An 18,887-nucleotide genomic window follows, 5' to 3' on the forward strand; every position below is an offset into this window, starting at 1 on the left:
AGTCGCCACGTCTGCGGATGATCTGCACTCAAGCATTGCCGCGCCGCCGCGCCTGGCGACACTCACGCCAGTAATCGCTCGCATTTCAGCATTCGCAGGGGTCGTTTGACATCGCATTTAAATCCATGATTTTAGATATGATGCCTCAAACCGATTTTGCTCAAATTTCGTGAGTAACTAGGAAACTTGTGAAGCTTTATGGACATAATCAAGCGAATTGCCGCAGTCCTTTCATTTTCGCGTTGCATTGCAAAAAAGCGTGGAGACTCCTTATAAGGGGTGCCCCGGGGGTTACTTATAAGGGGGACGGGGTTACTTATAAGGGGGACGGGTTACTTATAAGGAGGGGCCCCCCTTGTGAGTGGGTTTCCCGAACTGATATGATTTTGCCCATAAGGAACTCTTTCCAAATTTTTAGTCAATCTTAAAATTAAGTTGGACTTCGTGAAACACCCCCACAGCCCAGGCCCAGGCCCCTCATCCCCAGCACCAAGCTTTGCCCTTGGTCTTTTTGGCTTTGGACATTTTACTTAGACTTGTGGTAGTAGAGTTTTATAGGCCCTGTGCTGTAGGCTGTAATGTATGCTGAATAAGCCTAACGTTACTTGCCTACTCTACAGTTTGTCCATTTTTAACTGCGACAAGCCAGCTCAGTACTAAACTGGTAATTCTCTTTCTGGCTGGAACACTAAACATGAATTATGAATTACATCAACATGCGGAATACTCACCAATAATGTTTGGGACGTACAAGAAAACAGATGTCATTTTTAACCCAACTGCCGCGTTATAATGACAATGATGTACACGCACATGTTCTCTTGCTCTATGCACGTATTGTACTGTATGGATCCCCTACTGTATGCACATACTGCTTCGTAAACAAACTTGCAGACTTTGTATACCGCCCTCATTCGATCGCTGCGCTTTACGCTTGTACGATCATACCATAGGGCACGTCAAATCTCTCTGCGAAGAGGGCGACCGGTCGGGCCGGGGTTCGCTGGCACGGCACGGATATCGTGATGGCGTGTACTCCAGCCAGCTGCGGTGCAGCAGTAGCGCCAGCGCAGCTTTGTACTGTACAATTGTACATTTATGTGTGTGATGATGTTTATTCCTGCTGATACACACAGCTGTCTGCTTCATTCAGCTCAGCCACGCTAGAAGTATCTGCGAGCTCTGTAGACCAGCAACAGAAATAAGTTTCATAATTATTTACCACTGTGATAATTCAAGTAAACTGAAAAGTGGGAACTGATTGCAATGCCGTTTGTCAAGGATCTCAGATTTGTGATTTCTATACCATTTTGCAACACATTTGCAATCAGCTCGGCTTCCTGGAATCTCGCTCGCCACGGCGCGGCACTGCTGCTGGATGCTGTTGTAAGCACTTGTCAGTAACTTGTACCTTGTGTATACTATTGTGCAAAATCTTCGACGTGATTGCCAAAAAAATACGGAGCCACTAATGTGAATGTCTATTAAAATCTAACTAATTTTCGGAAAACATTGATTCTTCATGGTTATTCAATGCCTGTTATTCATCATGGAGAAGAAAAATCTCCCTAAATTGGGTGTTTTTATCCTTTGTCTGGCTCACACCTCCATCGTGTCTTGCTCAGCGCTTTCGTTACCGGAACCATGGAAGAGCCTCCCCGGACTTTCGGGCGACGAAATGTCCTACTTTCGGTCCAGATTCGAACGCGCCTCGTCCTCAGCTGCTACAGATATTGACACGACTTACTACCATAGCTACGACAATCTCACTAATCTTTTAGGCAAGTATGCTGTAGATTATCCTGACATCACACGTCTTTCGAGCATCGGTCAGAGTGTTAGAGGGAAGGAACTCTGGGTTATGCAGATCACAGATAACCCTGATATTGTAGAAAGTGAGGAACCATGGTTCAAATATGTTGGAAACATGCATGGAAATGAAGTAATCGGACGACAAATCTTGATTTACCTGATTGAGTATCTTCTTCAAAATTACGGAAAGGACAAGCGGGTCACACGACTTGTGAACAACACAAACATCTTCATCATGCCAACTATGAATCCGGATGGATTCGCCATTGCCACTGTGGGAGACTGCGATGGGGTGTATGGCCGATCAAACGCAAATAATGTGGATCTCAATCGCAACTTCCCGGACCAGTTCCACACACGAACAGGAGACAAATGGAAGGGCCGCCAGCCGGAGACAGAACTGATGATGAGGTGGATTGAGGACAACCCGTTTGTACTGTCTGCGAACCTGCACGGGGGGAGCCTGGTGGCTAGCTACCCCTTTGACGATTCCCGACCGGGCCGCGGCCGCACACAGGCAAAGTACAGCAAGTCTCCAGACGACACCCTGTTCCAGGAACTGGCCAGAACGTACGCAAACAACCACCGTACAATGCATAGCACGACCGGTTGTCCCGGCTATGCCAATGAAGCATTTCCTGGTGGGATCACCAATGGAGCAGCGTGGTATGATGTTCCAGGTAAAGGCAACATCCAGAGTTTTATATAGTCATCATAATATAGCAGATAATGTGGGGTTTCCCATATGATGTAAGTTTTTCCAGATTTAACGATAAATTAAGTACACATCATAGTTCTAGATGCATTCAGTCTAAACCTCAGTGCTATAAATGAAACTACATGAGAGAACTTTGTTTTCTTTTAGATGAAATGGTTTGAAAGAAAGTGTACAAGGGATAAAGATTTCGTAAACTTTTAATCAGATGGACACGAAGCCTACTTATAAAGTACATGTACAGCATGTGTGGTTTGCATAGAGTTGAATTCTTGCAGGCCACTTTTTGCATGAGTGGAAATCAATGTAAATTGAGTGAATGTAGCTATGATAGCATTTATGACTCCTCACACAGCTGTATGATGTGCTGAATCAAGTGATGACATTTAGGGAATTCTTGGGTATATCCCACCAAATGATACTCTACAAGATAAAATGTGAAGTGTTTCACTCGTGTTTCTGTGTCATTAACAAATTAAGGTAAGTATTGATAAAAATGATAGGCTTTGGAATATCCCATGTTTCTTGTCATTCATTCCATTATGTTCATTTTCCAGGAGGGATGCAGGACTTTAATTACCTCAACAGCAACTGTTTTGAAATCACAGTGGAGTTATCGTGCTGCAAGTATCCCTTGGTTGCACAGCTTGCCCCAGAGTGGCGTAACAACAGGGAAGCCCTCATAGCATACATGGAAAAGGTGAGAATTTTCCAGTCTCACATTGATTGAGGCAAATTAATAGACATCATGACTAAACACTTTCTTGGTTTTTAACTTCAATGTACAAAGCAGTCACTAAACTTTAATGTGCCCTTTGATACACTTTAATAGATTTTCATTGAAACTTGCCAAGCTGTGAAAGTGGCATTTGCAGAATGATATGTGCTACACCTTTACATGTTTTATTGACCAACTTGATCATTGAGCTCAAATGAAATGCCTTTTGTTTTGTTTTGTTTTGTTTTGTTTCTTATTTATCATCATCATATAGTGTAATCTTCAACAAGACAAGGAAGATGTTGTGATACGTGTGTGCACAGTGTGTTCAAGGCAAGGGTAATATGTGCACTGGACATGCACCATTGCCCACATTCATGTTTTGATGCTTTTTCTACGTGAGCAACCTCGTCAGTGTTGTTGTGTACGATGGTTTCACCAGCTGCTGTGCCAGCTGATACTGAATGAGTTTCTTGATGACATATCCCCCTGTCTGGGCATCATGTGCTGTTTCTGACTGAATTATCAGCGAACCTCAACAGCCCCAAACTATCCTTCACTCAGTCATCAAAGGCAAAGCCTTCCAGACAGTGTCACGACTAATAAACATTTAGGTTTTCAAAAGTTAAAGGATCGCGAAATCCCTCCCCCCTCCCCCCCATGCTATGACAATTGCTGATCACTGCAGCCATGGAAGATAGGACACTAACAACTTGTCATATGTTATGCTGAGTGGCCAATGATAAGAAAAAGAAGAAAAAAAAAAAGATGCTGCCACTGATGATATCTATACTAAGGGAATACAGCATTTTATTGTCTTGCTAAGGACCAATCTGAACTGAGAAATTGATCAGGATGAGGAAATATATTTACCGTAATTGACACCTAATATTGCTACAGTTGTAGGGCTTGAAGCTTACAGTCTCGTATGACAGTGCATGACCATACTGGAATTATATACTCAAGCATCAATTCTGAACAGCACCGAAACAAGACTCTGTTATACGTAATGTGCATCCTTTTTCAATGACACCATAAAGCCATGGTGCAGTAAGCTTTTTCTTTGCAGATTTAACCCTCGGCCTCTGTATGCTTTGAGTGCAGATTAGCACAGAATACCCTATTCATTAAAACACACTCCCTAAAGTTCCTCGTACATAAATGGTTATGGCAGTGTCACTTCCTGGCTCATCATTTCCTGTCTTTTGTCCTTCCAGCTCTTCTTTCAGTCTTAAAGTTCCTACTTTAAGGATGTCTTTACCATGGGCATCGTGGTTGCCTGTATACTATTAGTGACTAAATATCAAGATGTTAGTTCTGAGAGAGTGAGTGAATGCAAGTTTAGCTGGACAGGTTCACACGCGTGTGCACACACACACTGAACAGATACCAGCAGTCTGTGGACAGGCTACAACAAAGTGACTTATGTTAACTCTTCCCCCTCCCCCTTCAAATTAGGAAAGCAGTCCTGTACACTAGTTTCATGGCATGTATAGTTAATGTCAGTGTTAATGTTGATAACTTAATGTCTACTGTACAGTGTTGGAATCATGGAGGCAGAGAAGTGAAGTAAATTCTCTACACTTTATGATGATAAAGAATTTTTAAAAAATTATTGATTGTAAAGATGTTTAAAATTTCTATTGAAATTTTACTGTTGTTGAGGTACAAATCCCAAGCAAGTCATGGAGGGATGTCTTGTAGACTGAAATGTGAAGGTAGTGACTTGGCAATCATTCAAACAGAGTATAGATCAACAGGGTCAAGTTGACCATTTCCACCACACTTCCAATGAAGGCAAAGTTGATACAATCATATAAAATTGATTGTAGCTCTTCTCCCAAAGTGTTAAATAAATAAAATCAGGCATAAATAAAATCAGATAAACCTGCCTCTTTGCATCATGTCCAAGGAAAACAATCCTACTTTGAAACTTAATGATATTTAAAATGTTTAAGTTATGATGTTATGGTCTATTTTGTTTGTCTTTAATTTCTTTCCAGCAAATTGAGAAGATTGCAAATCATTTGGTGTACATCACTACAATGTATCATAAAATGGAATTTGGCCATAGTAATTGATATCTGTAGTTAAATAATACAAATTGTATACTGTAAAACATGATATATTCGCGGCATGAAATTTTCGCGAATTGGAGCCGACAGCCTTTTTCGTGGCATGAAATTTTCGCGAATTGCTTCTTGCATTCAATGTATGTAGTTGTAGTGTAGACAAAAGCTTTCACATGCATTTTAATTTCGCGAATTTTGGCGCTCGCGAAATTCGCGAAATTGAAATGCACGCGAAAATTCCTCGTTTTACAGTATGAGAATATTGTAGTTCGCTATGAAGTACAACTTCCCATTTATGATGCATGGCAGCACTAATGCATTGGTTTTCTAAAATGAATAGGGTCTTCCTGTCAGGCAAAACCAAAGGAATCAAAGAAAAATAGTCCTAATGAAATTCCTTGTATTTCCCATTATGTTGCACATAATGTATTTGTGAATATACCAAACCTCCTCTTCATTGAGACAATGGAACAATATTCTTTGCCCTTCTGTATTCTTGATGGTGTCATGAAAATGCGGTAAGTTAGATTGATCAAGACTATGAGCATCCCTTTTGCTTTATGGTGCAAATGTTGTGTTTTTCTTCCAAGACAAAGAAAAAAAATGTCACCTTCAAGTTTGCCAGTGTTGTAGTGAAACCAAGTTTTCATGCTGAGACTACATTTCTTGGTGATGATGACGTAGTTGTCATATGAAATTTGAATACATATGTGACCCGCTATAACAAAAGGATCCTAAAGTCGCTGACGGCCGAGCCGAGAAAATCAAGTTTAAAGTCACATCATCAAAATTGGTCAAAACAATTGGATTTCTGTTTTTGGCATAATTTTGTAGTCTAATGTTTTGTCAATCATCTGCCGAAATTTCGAAGCTAAATGATCAAGGGAAAGGCAAGAAATTAGCGTTTTTCTGGGCCATGATTTTCCGACTTTCAATGTAAGAGAAACGTGTCCGAAGATTTGGATTGAGCGCCGCAGCTATACTCCGCCCCTAGCAACGAGGGAGAGATCTTATTGGTCAGTGCGTGGCATCCTGATTACCGATTGGTTGTGCGTAGACCGCTGGCGCTAAGCTTGACTGAACATGGCGGAGGTCACTAGGAGCGTGCCTTCTATTGTCAAGCGGTGAAAACTGTCTCGCCTCCCCATGACCATGATAGCGTCGGAAGGACAACTTTTGAAGGTGTTCTTCTCAAAACTCTTATTTCCTCAACCACTTGACATGCGCTGCTAAAATCATCGATATCTCCGCAACCGAGTACTTTTATGAGTTGTGCTATTACTATGAAATTAAAGTAGAAGAGTACAGGAATAATATCATGCCATTTTCAGAAAATTGTCCTCCCCCGACTTTCGGATCCTTTTGTTGACGCGGGTCACATATTGTACAATCTATAAAAGTAACATACTGTTAAAACCTAAAACATTCCTGGCATGAAATTTTTGGAAATTGCCGCTGGAATTCAGTACAATGTGAACACAATCACTTTAAGAGCAAATCTTGACTCCACACGAAATTTTGAATAAGTTTCATGGATGTTAAAAATTCTGGTTTTACACTATCTCAGATGTTAATGTGTACAATTGTACAAAATGGATAATTTTTCCAACAACATACAGCATGTATAGTACTTCACAATTGTGTGATTAAAGTACAATTTGCCTTCACTAAGGGGTTTTCATTGTTTGGATAAAATAGTTCCTTCTTTTCCATTCTAAGTGCTACAGGAATTTTGCATTGATCCTGAGGACTCTTGAGACAAAGTCAATGTGTTTGACCTTTAAAGGATTGTTTGTAAGGCAGCCAGTTGCTTTGGGCTAATTCCTTTGTTTGCTCACATTATATACAGCTGTTCATGCTGCTAATATTGCAAAATCATTGATAGTCTTCCTTTCAGATACAATCACTTTTTTTTTTCAATCTTTGAATTTTACAAGATCGATGTCAAAATTTGAAGTACAAACGTATTTGCATTTTCTTCAACTTCTATGAGTCCTTTATTTGAATTAGGTGTAATACTATTTTGTAGATGAGTAAAGTAAATGGCTTTAAATTCTATCTTTGCTCCATTCTTTCAAAGTGGTTGAATCAGAATAGAGCCAAGGGGTGGCGGGGCATCCATGATGAAAGCACCATGCACCCTTGGTGCAATAGTGATTTTTAATGCATTGCTCTGATTAAAAGAATGTTCAATAGGGATCGTATAGTTTTGGTTGAGACCTAATTTCAGGTTTCGAACATTTGTTGGTGAAATAGTGAAAACCTCTCATGAAATATGAAAGAGCATGTAATTCCAAGAGGGATTTAACTTTTGTGTGATGAAAATTGGTTTTAAAATGGCTGAGATATCCAAAACGGAGCATTCCTAATAAAAGGTGGGACCCACCTAAAGTAGTTATTAGGATTGCTTTGTTTTACTTTGTTTTGGATGTCTCAGTGATTCCTAAACCAATTTTCATCTAATAAACTCTCAATTCCTCTTCACCCGTTTAGGATGGACTGATTTTGCTACAACACGCATAAAATTCCCATAGACACCTGCCCGAGTATACTCGGGATTCGTCCTCAACGGGTTAAAATGATATGCTCTGTACTAATTCACAAGTGGTTTCTTTGTATTTCCCAAAAAGTAAAAGTCCAATTCTCATCTCCACCAATACTATACAATCCCTTTAACTGTTATACTACCTTTGTCATGCGATTTTGACTCTCGCCCTGCCATCGGCAACTTTGTGTCATACACTGCATCGGATTTTACTTGTATTTTATAAAGGAGAGGTTGTAAGAGGGTTAATTGCCATAGCTTCTCTGAAGACACAAACCTGTGCGTGGCTCTGCAGTCCCTCATCTTGTGTAAATGTCACCCACAATCTTGAATTTATTCTAACCTCAAGATGTTGACTAGGGCACAGCAGTTGTTTGTAAGTTGATATCAAATGTGGAGTCAATCGTTGAGAGTTCTGCATATATTGGCTGAAGGACTTCAGCACGAAAAATACTCTCTGAAGTGTGATTCCCTTTGATTCTAGCTGGTACATTTTCCTTCGTCAAGCTCTTTTTTTGTATGCTTTTTGTTCAAAATAGTTGGAAAAGTGATTACTTTATTTCTTCACAGCATTTGCACTGCTGATTGACAATTACTTTGAGCAGATCACAGCACCCTAAGTGTGAGAGGGAATGTTGAGAAATGGCAATTTTACTGACATCTTTAAATTCTTATCGCAGCCAGTTTTCATGCTTCTTCAGAAGAAGTGACCAGTTAGTGGTGATTAATGTTCCTCAAAATTAAAGTGTTTTGAAAAAAAAAAAAAACCAACCTTGGGCTTTCGCAGATTTATTCCAAATCAGACAGTTTTTTTTTAGTTTGTCTAAAGATTGACAGCATGAAAGCATTTCTCTCCTGCCTTGTAGAGATGTAGGATTTCATGGAGTACTCGAGACCAGATGTGCAAACCAAAGATTACTGTACTTGGCAAAGATTGAAACTTTGACATCCAGTTGGTACACATATTACACGATATGATTGGTTTGGAGCTTGTTGCTGCAGATTAATGGAAGGAAGCACAAGTTCAGTGCCAGGGATGGATTATGTCTTCATAACATAATTCCATGATGATGAATCATTTTTTTCCATATAAATCAGACTTGGAATGTGTGCCTTACTTCAGTTAAATGTAGTTTATCAAGACTGAATATAAACAGCTCAATTCCCCCTTTTTGTCCAACTTTGATATCTTCATTAATTGATATTTTACCTTCGTTTTAAAATTGTAAACACTGTTTGTTAGTATTTCAAACTGAGATGCTTCTCTCCATCAACAATATACATGGAGCTGAAATTCCTGGAGAATTTTCTTTTATGCCAGCTGCTCATAAATTGGTGAGGATTCCTCTAAAGTCTTATTGTGTTTTATCGTGGTCTCATGTGTACAGTATATTACATAAGTTTATATCAAGTATTCCTGTTTGGACTGGTGCTTTTGTGATTTCCTATTTCCAACCTTGTAAATGAATGTTTCCCTCAATAGTTCAGTGTTTGGAGGGAATGTTGTACTTTCTGTTTCATGTATTATTTCATCATGGAATATTTGTTTTCTGTCACAATATCACCATTTTTTTTTCATGGGATTTATATACACATGTCATAATTGTTTGAATAATGAACAAGTATTTTCACAGCATTTTATCAATTTCTTTCCCATGTATCAAATACATGACTGTCAGTAAATGTTGAAGCAATAACAAAAGGTACCGGTAATTAGAATTCCAGTTCTACATACTTTGGAATTTAGAGGATGATAATTGGTTAACCTTATTTATAGAGATTTGCTGGTAGCTGGATTTCCAGGGGAGCCACATGCTACCCTATAGTCTTGTGTGTTTAGAACTACTAGTGAACTATTGCAATTGTGCATTTCATGGCATAAGATCATTTAATTATCCTAAAAGCAGCACAATTAATGAGAACTCAATTACACCCAAAATGAGACACAAGGATAATGCCATCAGCTTCGGGGACGGGATGCCACAGTCGCTCAGTCGACTGCAAATGAGCTGATTAGCGCTGCCTCGTCTTACGACGACAAGGGGGGAAAATATCAAGGAGATTCTCATCTGTCATCTGCTTCCCATTTGAGATGGTAATCGACTCGTCACGGCCGCTGACAGCGCCTCTCGGCTAAGTAGCAGGTGTGACTTCTACAGTGTAGTGTGAAAGTTGGGGGGGGGGAACAACCAATCACACAGCCATACATTGTACAATTTCCTTAGAAACCTTGAATCATCAAGGTCTAATGCTCATACATTTCTAGATTGTGATACTCCGTAGCATTTTTGACGGTTCAGAATCTCATCCATTGACTTGTGTGAATGAAATTGCGAATTTTGCCACTTTAATCACAGAAAAGTGTTGATTTACTTTTCTTTTCTTCTGTTTTATTTTGTTTGTACAAGTCAGAAAGGCTGCTGCTTCTGTTGCAAATCTCATGACATTCTTGGCAATGCATTTTCCTACATTTATTTATTACCTAAGATTGAATGTGACAGGTCATTCAATAGACATTGAACAGCAACAAATTTTGTGCTCAGGTGAGATGGACCAGCAATGATGTTGACAAATATCTATAAAATTCAATGTAGATCATTGCGTAAACCCAGCCATGTTCACTGAGAAATATTGGGTTTTCATGAGTATATTATGATGATATACAAGTAATACTTATAAAACATTTCTTGAGAGGGAGGTTGTGTAGAATTATGATTCAGAAAGTTGTTATCATGAAGGATGGGGGTCAAATCCATTTCTTCCTGAAACTACATGTGAAATCCAACAAAGGATCTCTGCATTTTTTATTCATTTATTTATTTATTATTATTATTTTTTTTGGGGGGGGGGGGAGGGGAGGAGATACGGAAGGGAGTGGTTTTCGGAACCATGAGGAGGTGAGAGAGGAGAAGGGGTAGCCTCCAGAATATTTAACAAAGTCTAAAAAAATAATTAAACTACATTCCATTTTCTTTTCTTTTCTTTTTTTAAATGTCAGAGTGCAATATGTAAGGAAGCCAGGTAGTAAGATACCACTGGTTTACAACAGTCCATATGGTCAGACAAATGTGGCCTGTTGAATTGCTCATTTAAAAAAAAAAATGGTATTTGTAATTTAGACCACACTATTTGTTTACCTGATGTATTTTGAGTGATACAGTGGCTTACTCATTTCTCATCACAATGGATAATTTACAAAGTGGTTGTTGAAAGATTTATTGGCTTTTTGTTATGCAACAATGATTGAAGTATTGTGGGGAAGTTAGTGCTCAGTATATTGCAGCAGTGGTTTTCTGTACCTAAAGCTTTATGATTTTTGTATACATTTTGAAGCAAATCAAATGATATCAAGTCATTAGCCATCACAATGTATTAAAAGTCTGTTAGAGATGAGGAAAGGGCTAGGTATAGATTAATCTTTTTGTTTCCACATACAATTTGCATTTCATGCACCCTTCCTACTAGACACAGTTGGTATGCAAATTTCAGGCAATAGGGTAAAATTTTGTGTGTACATGAATTAAAAAGGTACTATGCCATTATTTATTTTATTCAGTGAAATGATGCAAGTGAAATCAGGTGAAATATTATTTATGGGACAAGATGTGTCCTTTTATGAACTGACAGATTCATGTTGCTTTTGTTTTGTTTTGTTTTGTTTTCTATTTTGTTTTTGATGGAAGATCCAGATTATTCCATTCTTTGGTGTAGCTATACAGTGTATTGTAAGTTTGCCATCACATGTTTCAGTTTATGTACTGGTATTTTGGGGGTTATGATTTCCGAATCCGGGAAAGGTTTAGCCTGGGGCCAGACGGGAGTGATTGGTGATACAATATAGAGCAATTTGAAGACTGCTAGTACTATGAGTAACAGTATGGGAGAAGGAAGATGGATCTCACAGGAACAGCCCATGAAATGTTACTGTCGTGAAGTTCAAACTTACAGCTGTAAGTTGAAGTGCACAACATACTCTGTAATTCTTTCATATTCCCAGTATTCACAGAACACACTCTTCCCATTAAAACGATACAGCGTACATAATTGCACTATCATTGAGGAAGTACCAGGATGCAGATGATATAGAAAAAAACATTACACCGCACATGATTTGAGATCATGCTCTGAGCACAACCAGGGTGTCAACAGCATGCCAATTTAAGGAGACTTGGCTAAATTTACACCACATATTCCTTGGGGGATCAAAGCGCTTCTCTGTGGCTAGCCCCGACTGCTCTGCTTGCATCCTAGTCGTTGCGTACGGGAGCTTTTTGGGGGCAGACATGTTCAAATGTCACACGACTGAAGACTTTCCTGTCTCGTGCAGATGGTAAAAGAGGAAGTAGCCATGTTTGGCAAGTGCCGTCAAATCCCGGAGAATCAAACCTGCCTCATATGACTAAAAGAATTACATTGAATCATATTTCAAGGAAAATAAACAAGGATGGGAGATGATACTCTGTGACATATAATAAACATAGATGATGAAAGAAGAAAGGGGATCCCAGAGGACCAGGGAGGTACAAGAGGGGTTCTCTCTCACACCTCCCTGCATAGTAGAACACTCTTCAAGCTGTCCAGGTGTCTCACTGATACAGCGTATTCAGGTTTTTTGGTTCACTTTAGTAACGCCTGTCAGATTCAACAACATAAATCACTGCTAACTGCTTTTTTTTCAGATTTGCAGTTTTCATTGAAAACAATGTTCAGTCTCCTGCAAGTAAAATTTTTTGTCAACTTTGAACTCGTGCACTTCCATGTGGAATGGAGCTGTTGGGTCTCTCGTAGTAAAGTCTGTACAAATGTATGAGCTGAAATAAATAAAAAATCAACTTCTCAACGAAGGCACAGATGTTTATGTTGCACACATCTTTGCAATAAGAGGAGGTAGAAAGTGATATATTCTTGACAGGGGCAACTATGTGACCTGAATCTATGACCATAAACCACGCACATATCCCACAATGCTTTGCAATATGAGGGCTTCTGCTTCACACTCCATGGCCCGGTTACATGAAAACTTGCATTTGAAATCGATGCAGCTTGAATTTCAATCAATCGAGAGTTGAGCATATTGGAACTTAAATGTGTGAGCCGAGTCTTATGTGTATACTTTGCATTCAGTGCTGTCCTCTGGGCCCGGTTGCATAAAAGCTGAGATCAAACATAAGTCAAAAGATGAAATATAAGTCTGAATACTAAATTCTGATTGATACCTGACTTATATTGCATTTTCTGACTTATGTTTGATTATTACCCCTTTCATTAACTCTTTGGCTCAGGCCTGAGCCAAGTCATAACATTTTGAGTTTATGAATGGGTCGGGCCAATTGGCCCATGTCACATGCACGCTCGGGTCATTTTGGTCCTGCTGTAAGCTAGCACCAGGCATGGGCCTGGCGCCGATCGAAGAGTTTATGAATGATAGCAGTGCCAGGCTTGGGCCAAAATTCCTTGCACGGTCAAAGGTCATAATCACCTTGCCGTGCCTCCGCCAAAGTGCGCATTCAGTTACCATGGTAGTTATCCCTTGCGTGGCGAGTTTCGTGAATGGGTCATCATAAAAGTAGTGTGATTCTGCTGTAGTTGCTGAATGCAATTTTTACTGCCTGGCGCGCTCCAATTTTGCATGCATGTTACTGAAAGGGGTGTAAGATCTTTTTATACAACGGGGCCCTGGTGATGAGAGGAATGAGTTCCACTGGAAAAAAAGAAGAATTATTATGAATCTATCTTGTGCTTAGCGAACTTAGTGTCTGTCTGGCAGTGCAGCTGTCTGTCTATGGTCTGTCTGTCTGTCAGTCAGTCTCTCTAGCTCCCTTGCTCACTGTCTCTAGCTCCCTTTTACTCTCCGTGTATATCATCTTTACCCAGGAAATAATGCATTATTTCTCCACTCAATGTCAAGTTATCACTCATCGATCAGACGTGAGGGCACAATCTATGGCAGTTTGAAATGTGAGAACCCATCTGTTGGCCTCGAAGTACAGCCACTTCGTAGGTTAGATGATATGTGTCGAGGAATGCTCTCTTTATACTATATAGGACCTACATGCACACATATTGTGAAGCACATGTATGTAGGTCTGGGTCATACTATGTGCAGAATTTTGTTAAATTTCTACAACATCACCAAGCAAAAAAGTGAATCATAAAAGTGTAAAGTGGTCCATTTAAGTTTCTAGTCATTGATGATAGTAACTAACAATATTCAGACTGCAATTGCATGTTATTATATATTAAAAAAACATGCAAAGGATCAAGGATATCAGGGATCAGTCCAAATGTTCTGTCGATAACCTTTTCACTTTTCTTTGTTATTAGCTTCCTCGAAGTTCATGTTCAAAGAGCTACTATTATACGCAGCTGCTGTATCCATTAGTGTTGAAAGACAAGGATCCCTGCTATGGAGCAAAAAACAATCTGCCCTGAATGTCACCTATACACTGCCGTAACATGTATTGTCATACATGAAAAGTTGTATTGCTTCAGACTGGTCTACCCCCCCCCCCCCCCCATCTCCATCACAACCCCATCCCAAAGTACTGAACTTGTTTAGCAGGGATATTTTTCATGATCATGGGATACATGTTGCATGTGAACATCATAAATATGATGCTGTACTGATATGTTGATTCATACCATTACATGGTAGAATTAAAGTTGGTTTATTGCCTATGATATTTTAATTAATATTAAAATGTCTTTTGCTTTTCTTGTGTTTTTGTGTGGTTGTGCTGATGCTCCTACGTGGTTTTACTCAAACTTTGATAATTTACCGAGAGAAAAATCTTGGCATGAATGAGGGTATGTGCATTTAATCTGAAACACATGAAGATAACGTTTCAAGCAAAATCTTAGCATGAGATTCTAAACCACTCGCCTCCATGAAATATTACACTGATTGTCTCTGTAGTACTATTTTCATACATCCCTTAGAACTGTAAACAGAAGGCAGGAGATACTGTACAACTTACATTCGTCTTTTGAGTGTGATACGATGAATGCAAGAAGTGCAATACTTGTATATTCGGTATACCATCAAATTAACAAGCGTGAGGGTATAAGTGCATTTAATCTGAAACACATGTACAGCTGTAGATTATGATTCCAGCAAAATCTTGGCATGAGATTCTAAACCACTCCCTCTATGAAATATTCGTATACCGTATCCAGGCAATTACCCCCCTCATGGCTTGTTTCATCATTGATTTGTCTGATTTTTCTCAAATTATCATTATCAGAAATTTTATCCAAACATTCAAGATAATTGCTTATTAATCAGGCTTCATATGAAACTCACCAGAGGGGACAAAGTTCAGCAAAATGCTCACAAATTCAGATTGCATTGCAGTTATAATAGATGTCATCTGTACAGCATCAGGTGCAACTATTGATTGCCTGTTTGAACATATGTCTTTTAGTAAATTTACTCTGCTGAAGCGTTTACCTCCTTTTGTAGGTACACATGTGTTGATCAAGTATCAAAATCATGATTACAGTACACATGAAACGGGGAATTCTTAATTCATTTTAGGGAAATATTATGGGCTGGAGAAAGGGGCGTAGCTTAAAAGAAAATTATGAACAGTTTGTGTTTTCTTGAATGTTATTTAAAGTCAACTGCAAAGTCGAAACACAATTAAATTCATAGTGCTGTTATTGGGGGGGGGGGTTGGTCATTAATTTAAAGTTAGGATTACAATACCTTTCACTTGTTTTGCCAAGTCTATCATTTTTTCAACCCGTAAAACTTGGTCTAATTCATTGTCGTTACGGAAACAAATTTTTATAAAATTACCAGTTATCAGCTGCTGGAAATTTAAAATGTGAATTTGAAACTGGAATCTCAAAGTTTAGCAAGACACAGCAGCAGTCATATTAATTGCATTTAATAGTACATGTAGTAGTAACAGTAGTAGTAGCAGCAGCAGTAGTAGTAGTAGTAGTAGTAATGATAATAATGATAATAATAATAATAGCGGAAGTAGTAGCTAGTAGATGAGGTAATGTTTGAGTAATGGTAGTAGAAGTAAGATTATTAGAAATAGTAGTGGTTAGTGTGATAGTGATAGTAGAAATTGTCTAAGTGATGGTAGTAATAGTAGTACTAGTAGTAGTAGTAGAAGTAGAAGTAGTAGTAATTGTAGTAGCAGTAGAAGTAGTACTAGTAGTAGTAGTAATTGTAGTAGCAGTAGACATAGTAGCAGGAGTAGTAGTAGTTACTGTTGTAGAAGTGGTAGAAGTAGATGATGATTGCAGTGATGGTGACAAATGGTAATGGTGATATTATGAAGTAGTAACACACTGCGTACACGTATCATGATTATCATAATTCTGTAATAAGAGTCAAATATGCACATCTTATGGGAGCAATGACATTTGGGGCTATGATTATCTGTCACACATTAACCCACTGGAAGCTGCCAACATAGAACTTAAAAGAGAACAATTATAAGCAAACACAAGACATTCCTCAAACCCAGCAGTCACAGTGAGTCCCCCTGCAGCTTTGGCTGAATCTGATTATAGAGGCGTTAAACCTGATTTGCAAGGCACGGGCTAGGGGGTTTCCATATACCCTACAAATTCTCTTAACTTCGGATGAACCCTGCAAGTCAAAAAGGGAGGCGGTTGTATTGTAACAGTTTATCCAGAGGGCAATTTTCTCAACATTTGCATTCAAATCACGGATTATCAAGGCACATTGCATTCAAAAGAAATAAAAAACAAAAACATAGCAATAAAGTACAATTGTAAACGCACACACACACACACATACACACACACACACACACACACACACGCACACATCACTTTCAAGACCCTCAAGGCATGTCTGTGTGAGCAGACTGTACAAATATCAGCAATATACATTATGCATCACTGACCCAGTACAGAGTGTGAATGTGGTGCAGGACAAATTATGTATTTGATTGAAGAAAAGTCGAGTTTTGAATGGTGAATCTAATGCATATATTCCAACGTGTCCTTGATCAGGCTATTCTGATTCTATATAAACTGTATTCGAAATAAAAAAGGAAAGAAAATGACTACAAATAGAATAAATAAATGTTTTGCATTGTTATATCAATGGCAGTCACATTTGCAAATGAGGTAAGGTTATGACATCATGACCTTACAAGTCACCTTATAGGTCCAACAGAGATCTTCAGTTAACTTTCTTAATACAAAACAAAACAAAACAAAACAAAAACACACAAAAAAAGGAAAATACTGTAAAACATGAAATATTCGCGGCATGAATTTTTCGCGAATTGGAGCCGACAGCCTTTTTCGTGGCATGAAATTTTCGCGAAGTGCCACTGGCGTTCAATGCATATGTAAACATGGACTTTCGCGTGCATTTTAATTTTGCGAATCTTGGCGCTCGCGAAATTCGCGAAATTAAAGTGCACGCAAAAATTCCTTGTTTTACAGTAAACACCTGCGTCTGTTTGTATCATAGTTTGTGTATTGATAATGACTTTTCAGGTAAAATGATTGGAGTTACAATATCACCATCCAATGATGACATATTTGTGCACAAACAGATGATAGAATTATGAGTAAATGACACTCTCATCTCAGCTTTATATTTGCATTAATATGTACATGCCGGTGTGGCCAGTATTTCTATTCACCAAAACAAGTCAAACATATGAATTCCATGACTTTCATATTTTAGGCTGTTTGAGATATAATTTCGATAAAGGTTTTACTATTCTTTCAATCTGATTTGACTGTATGAATTGTTATTGTTTTGTGACTAGGATTTTTTTTCTGTGTTCCTGGATAAAATTCAAACTGATTACTGTAAAACCAGAATTTTTTGCATGCACAAAATTTTCTTAAATTTGGTAGGGAGCCTAGATTTGTGAAATTAAAAGAGCAAAAGTTCTAAGTCTACATTATGCATTGAATGGCAGTGGCAATACGTGAAAATTTCATGCCGCAGAAAAGGCCATGGGCTACAAATTGCGAAAATTTCACACCGCAAATATTTCTGGTTTCTCAGTATTCTTTTTTTTTGGGGGGGGGGGGGGGGAGGAGGTGGCATTAAATAGATTTTTTCTGTGATTTTGGCATCTGTTTCTAGGGACTAATGTCACCCAAAGTTCACATATGAATCAAATTCTTTCTTGCAAAATTTGTATAAAGTTGTGAATCACAAAGTTACTTTGGTTTTTCTTTTTTTTCATAACCCCCATTTGACCTCAAGTCATCAGAGATTAAGGGTCATGTAAACTTTCTTAGAATCTCATGAAAGGCAAATTTTTTTAAAACCCACTGCCATTGCCCACGTGTGTTCATTTGGGAGGTCTGTTGGTTGTAGTGCATTGCCCCATACTGAGAAGCTATTACCCGCCCCCCACGGAGCACACGGAAGGCCGGTGCTCTTCACCTGACGAGTTGCACGAAAGTGCATCAAACTTCATCTTCCGACTTGTCACTGTCAATTTCCAGGGCAGTGCCTCGAGAGGAAAGCATGTTTCCCTCCCCCTTTTTTTTTCCGCAGTCTCATCGGAAATGGCATCACTGAAATGTGTGAATCAAGAATGCGAAGAGCAATAATGTAATATCCAGTGTTGCCTAGCGTGATTCCACAGAGTTTACATTCCTTATTAAAGATAATTGAATTGGCAAATGTTATTATGGTTGTCTTCCACGGCTGATTTTTCATTCACACCTTCCCCTCCCCGTAGAAAGAAGAGAGAAAATATGAAAAACTGAAGAAGTGTTCAAGAGGAGAGGATGTAAAGGTAGAATTTTCATGTTTTGCAATAATGTAAAAGTGTGATGGAACACAACAGCTCAACCTGCTTTCCTTCAATTATTGAATAGGCTTCATAGGAGTTTACATAAACTGTATCACTCATTTTAACTATTATTAAATACAGACACAAAAAATACACACACAGTGTGTATTGAAGCCACTCCTGGATTTGTGGGACAAAAAACACAAACTGTGCCCAAATCTGAAAATGTTTATTGCAGAACTTTCAATCAATTCTGTTATATGAT

The 18,887-nt window shown here is 38.7% G+C and overlaps 2 protein-coding genes across 2 annotated transcripts in view; one reads left to right on the forward strand and one right to left on the reverse strand.

The window, feature by feature from the left end:
• The window catches only part of LOC139728658 (uncharacterized), a 29,763-nt gene extending 28,978 nt beyond the window's left edge, over nt 1-785 (reverse strand). Inside the window, exon 1 of the mRNA XM_071639594.1 lies at nt 732-785. Coding sequence (XP_071495695.1) covers nt 732-768 — 37 coding nt within the window. The 5' untranslated portion in view covers nt 769-785. The remainder of the gene's footprint in view (nt 1-731) is intronic.
• Nucleotides 786-1,447: 662 nt separating this feature from the next.
• Nucleotides 1,448-18,887, forward strand: part of LOC139728666 (carboxypeptidase D-like) — a 50,968-nt gene continuing 33,528 nt past the window's right edge. Inside the window, exons 1-2 of the mRNA XM_071639602.1 lie at nt 1,448-2,492; nt 3,085-3,227. Of these exons, the coding sequence (XP_071495703.1) occupies nt 1,523-2,492; nt 3,085-3,227 (1,113 nt within the window). The 5' untranslated portion in view covers nt 1,448-1,522. The remainder of the gene's footprint in view (nt 2,493-3,084; nt 3,228-18,887) is intronic.

Source organism: Diadema antillarum, unplaced genomic scaffold (assembly GCF_040938485.1).
Source record: "Diadema antillarum isolate AM-2024a unplaced genomic scaffold, OU_Dant_1.0 seq00000189_RagTag, whole genome shotgun sequence".
Classification (NCBI taxonomy): Eukaryota; Metazoa; Echinodermata; class Echinoidea; order Diadematoida; family Diadematidae; genus Diadema; species Diadema antillarum.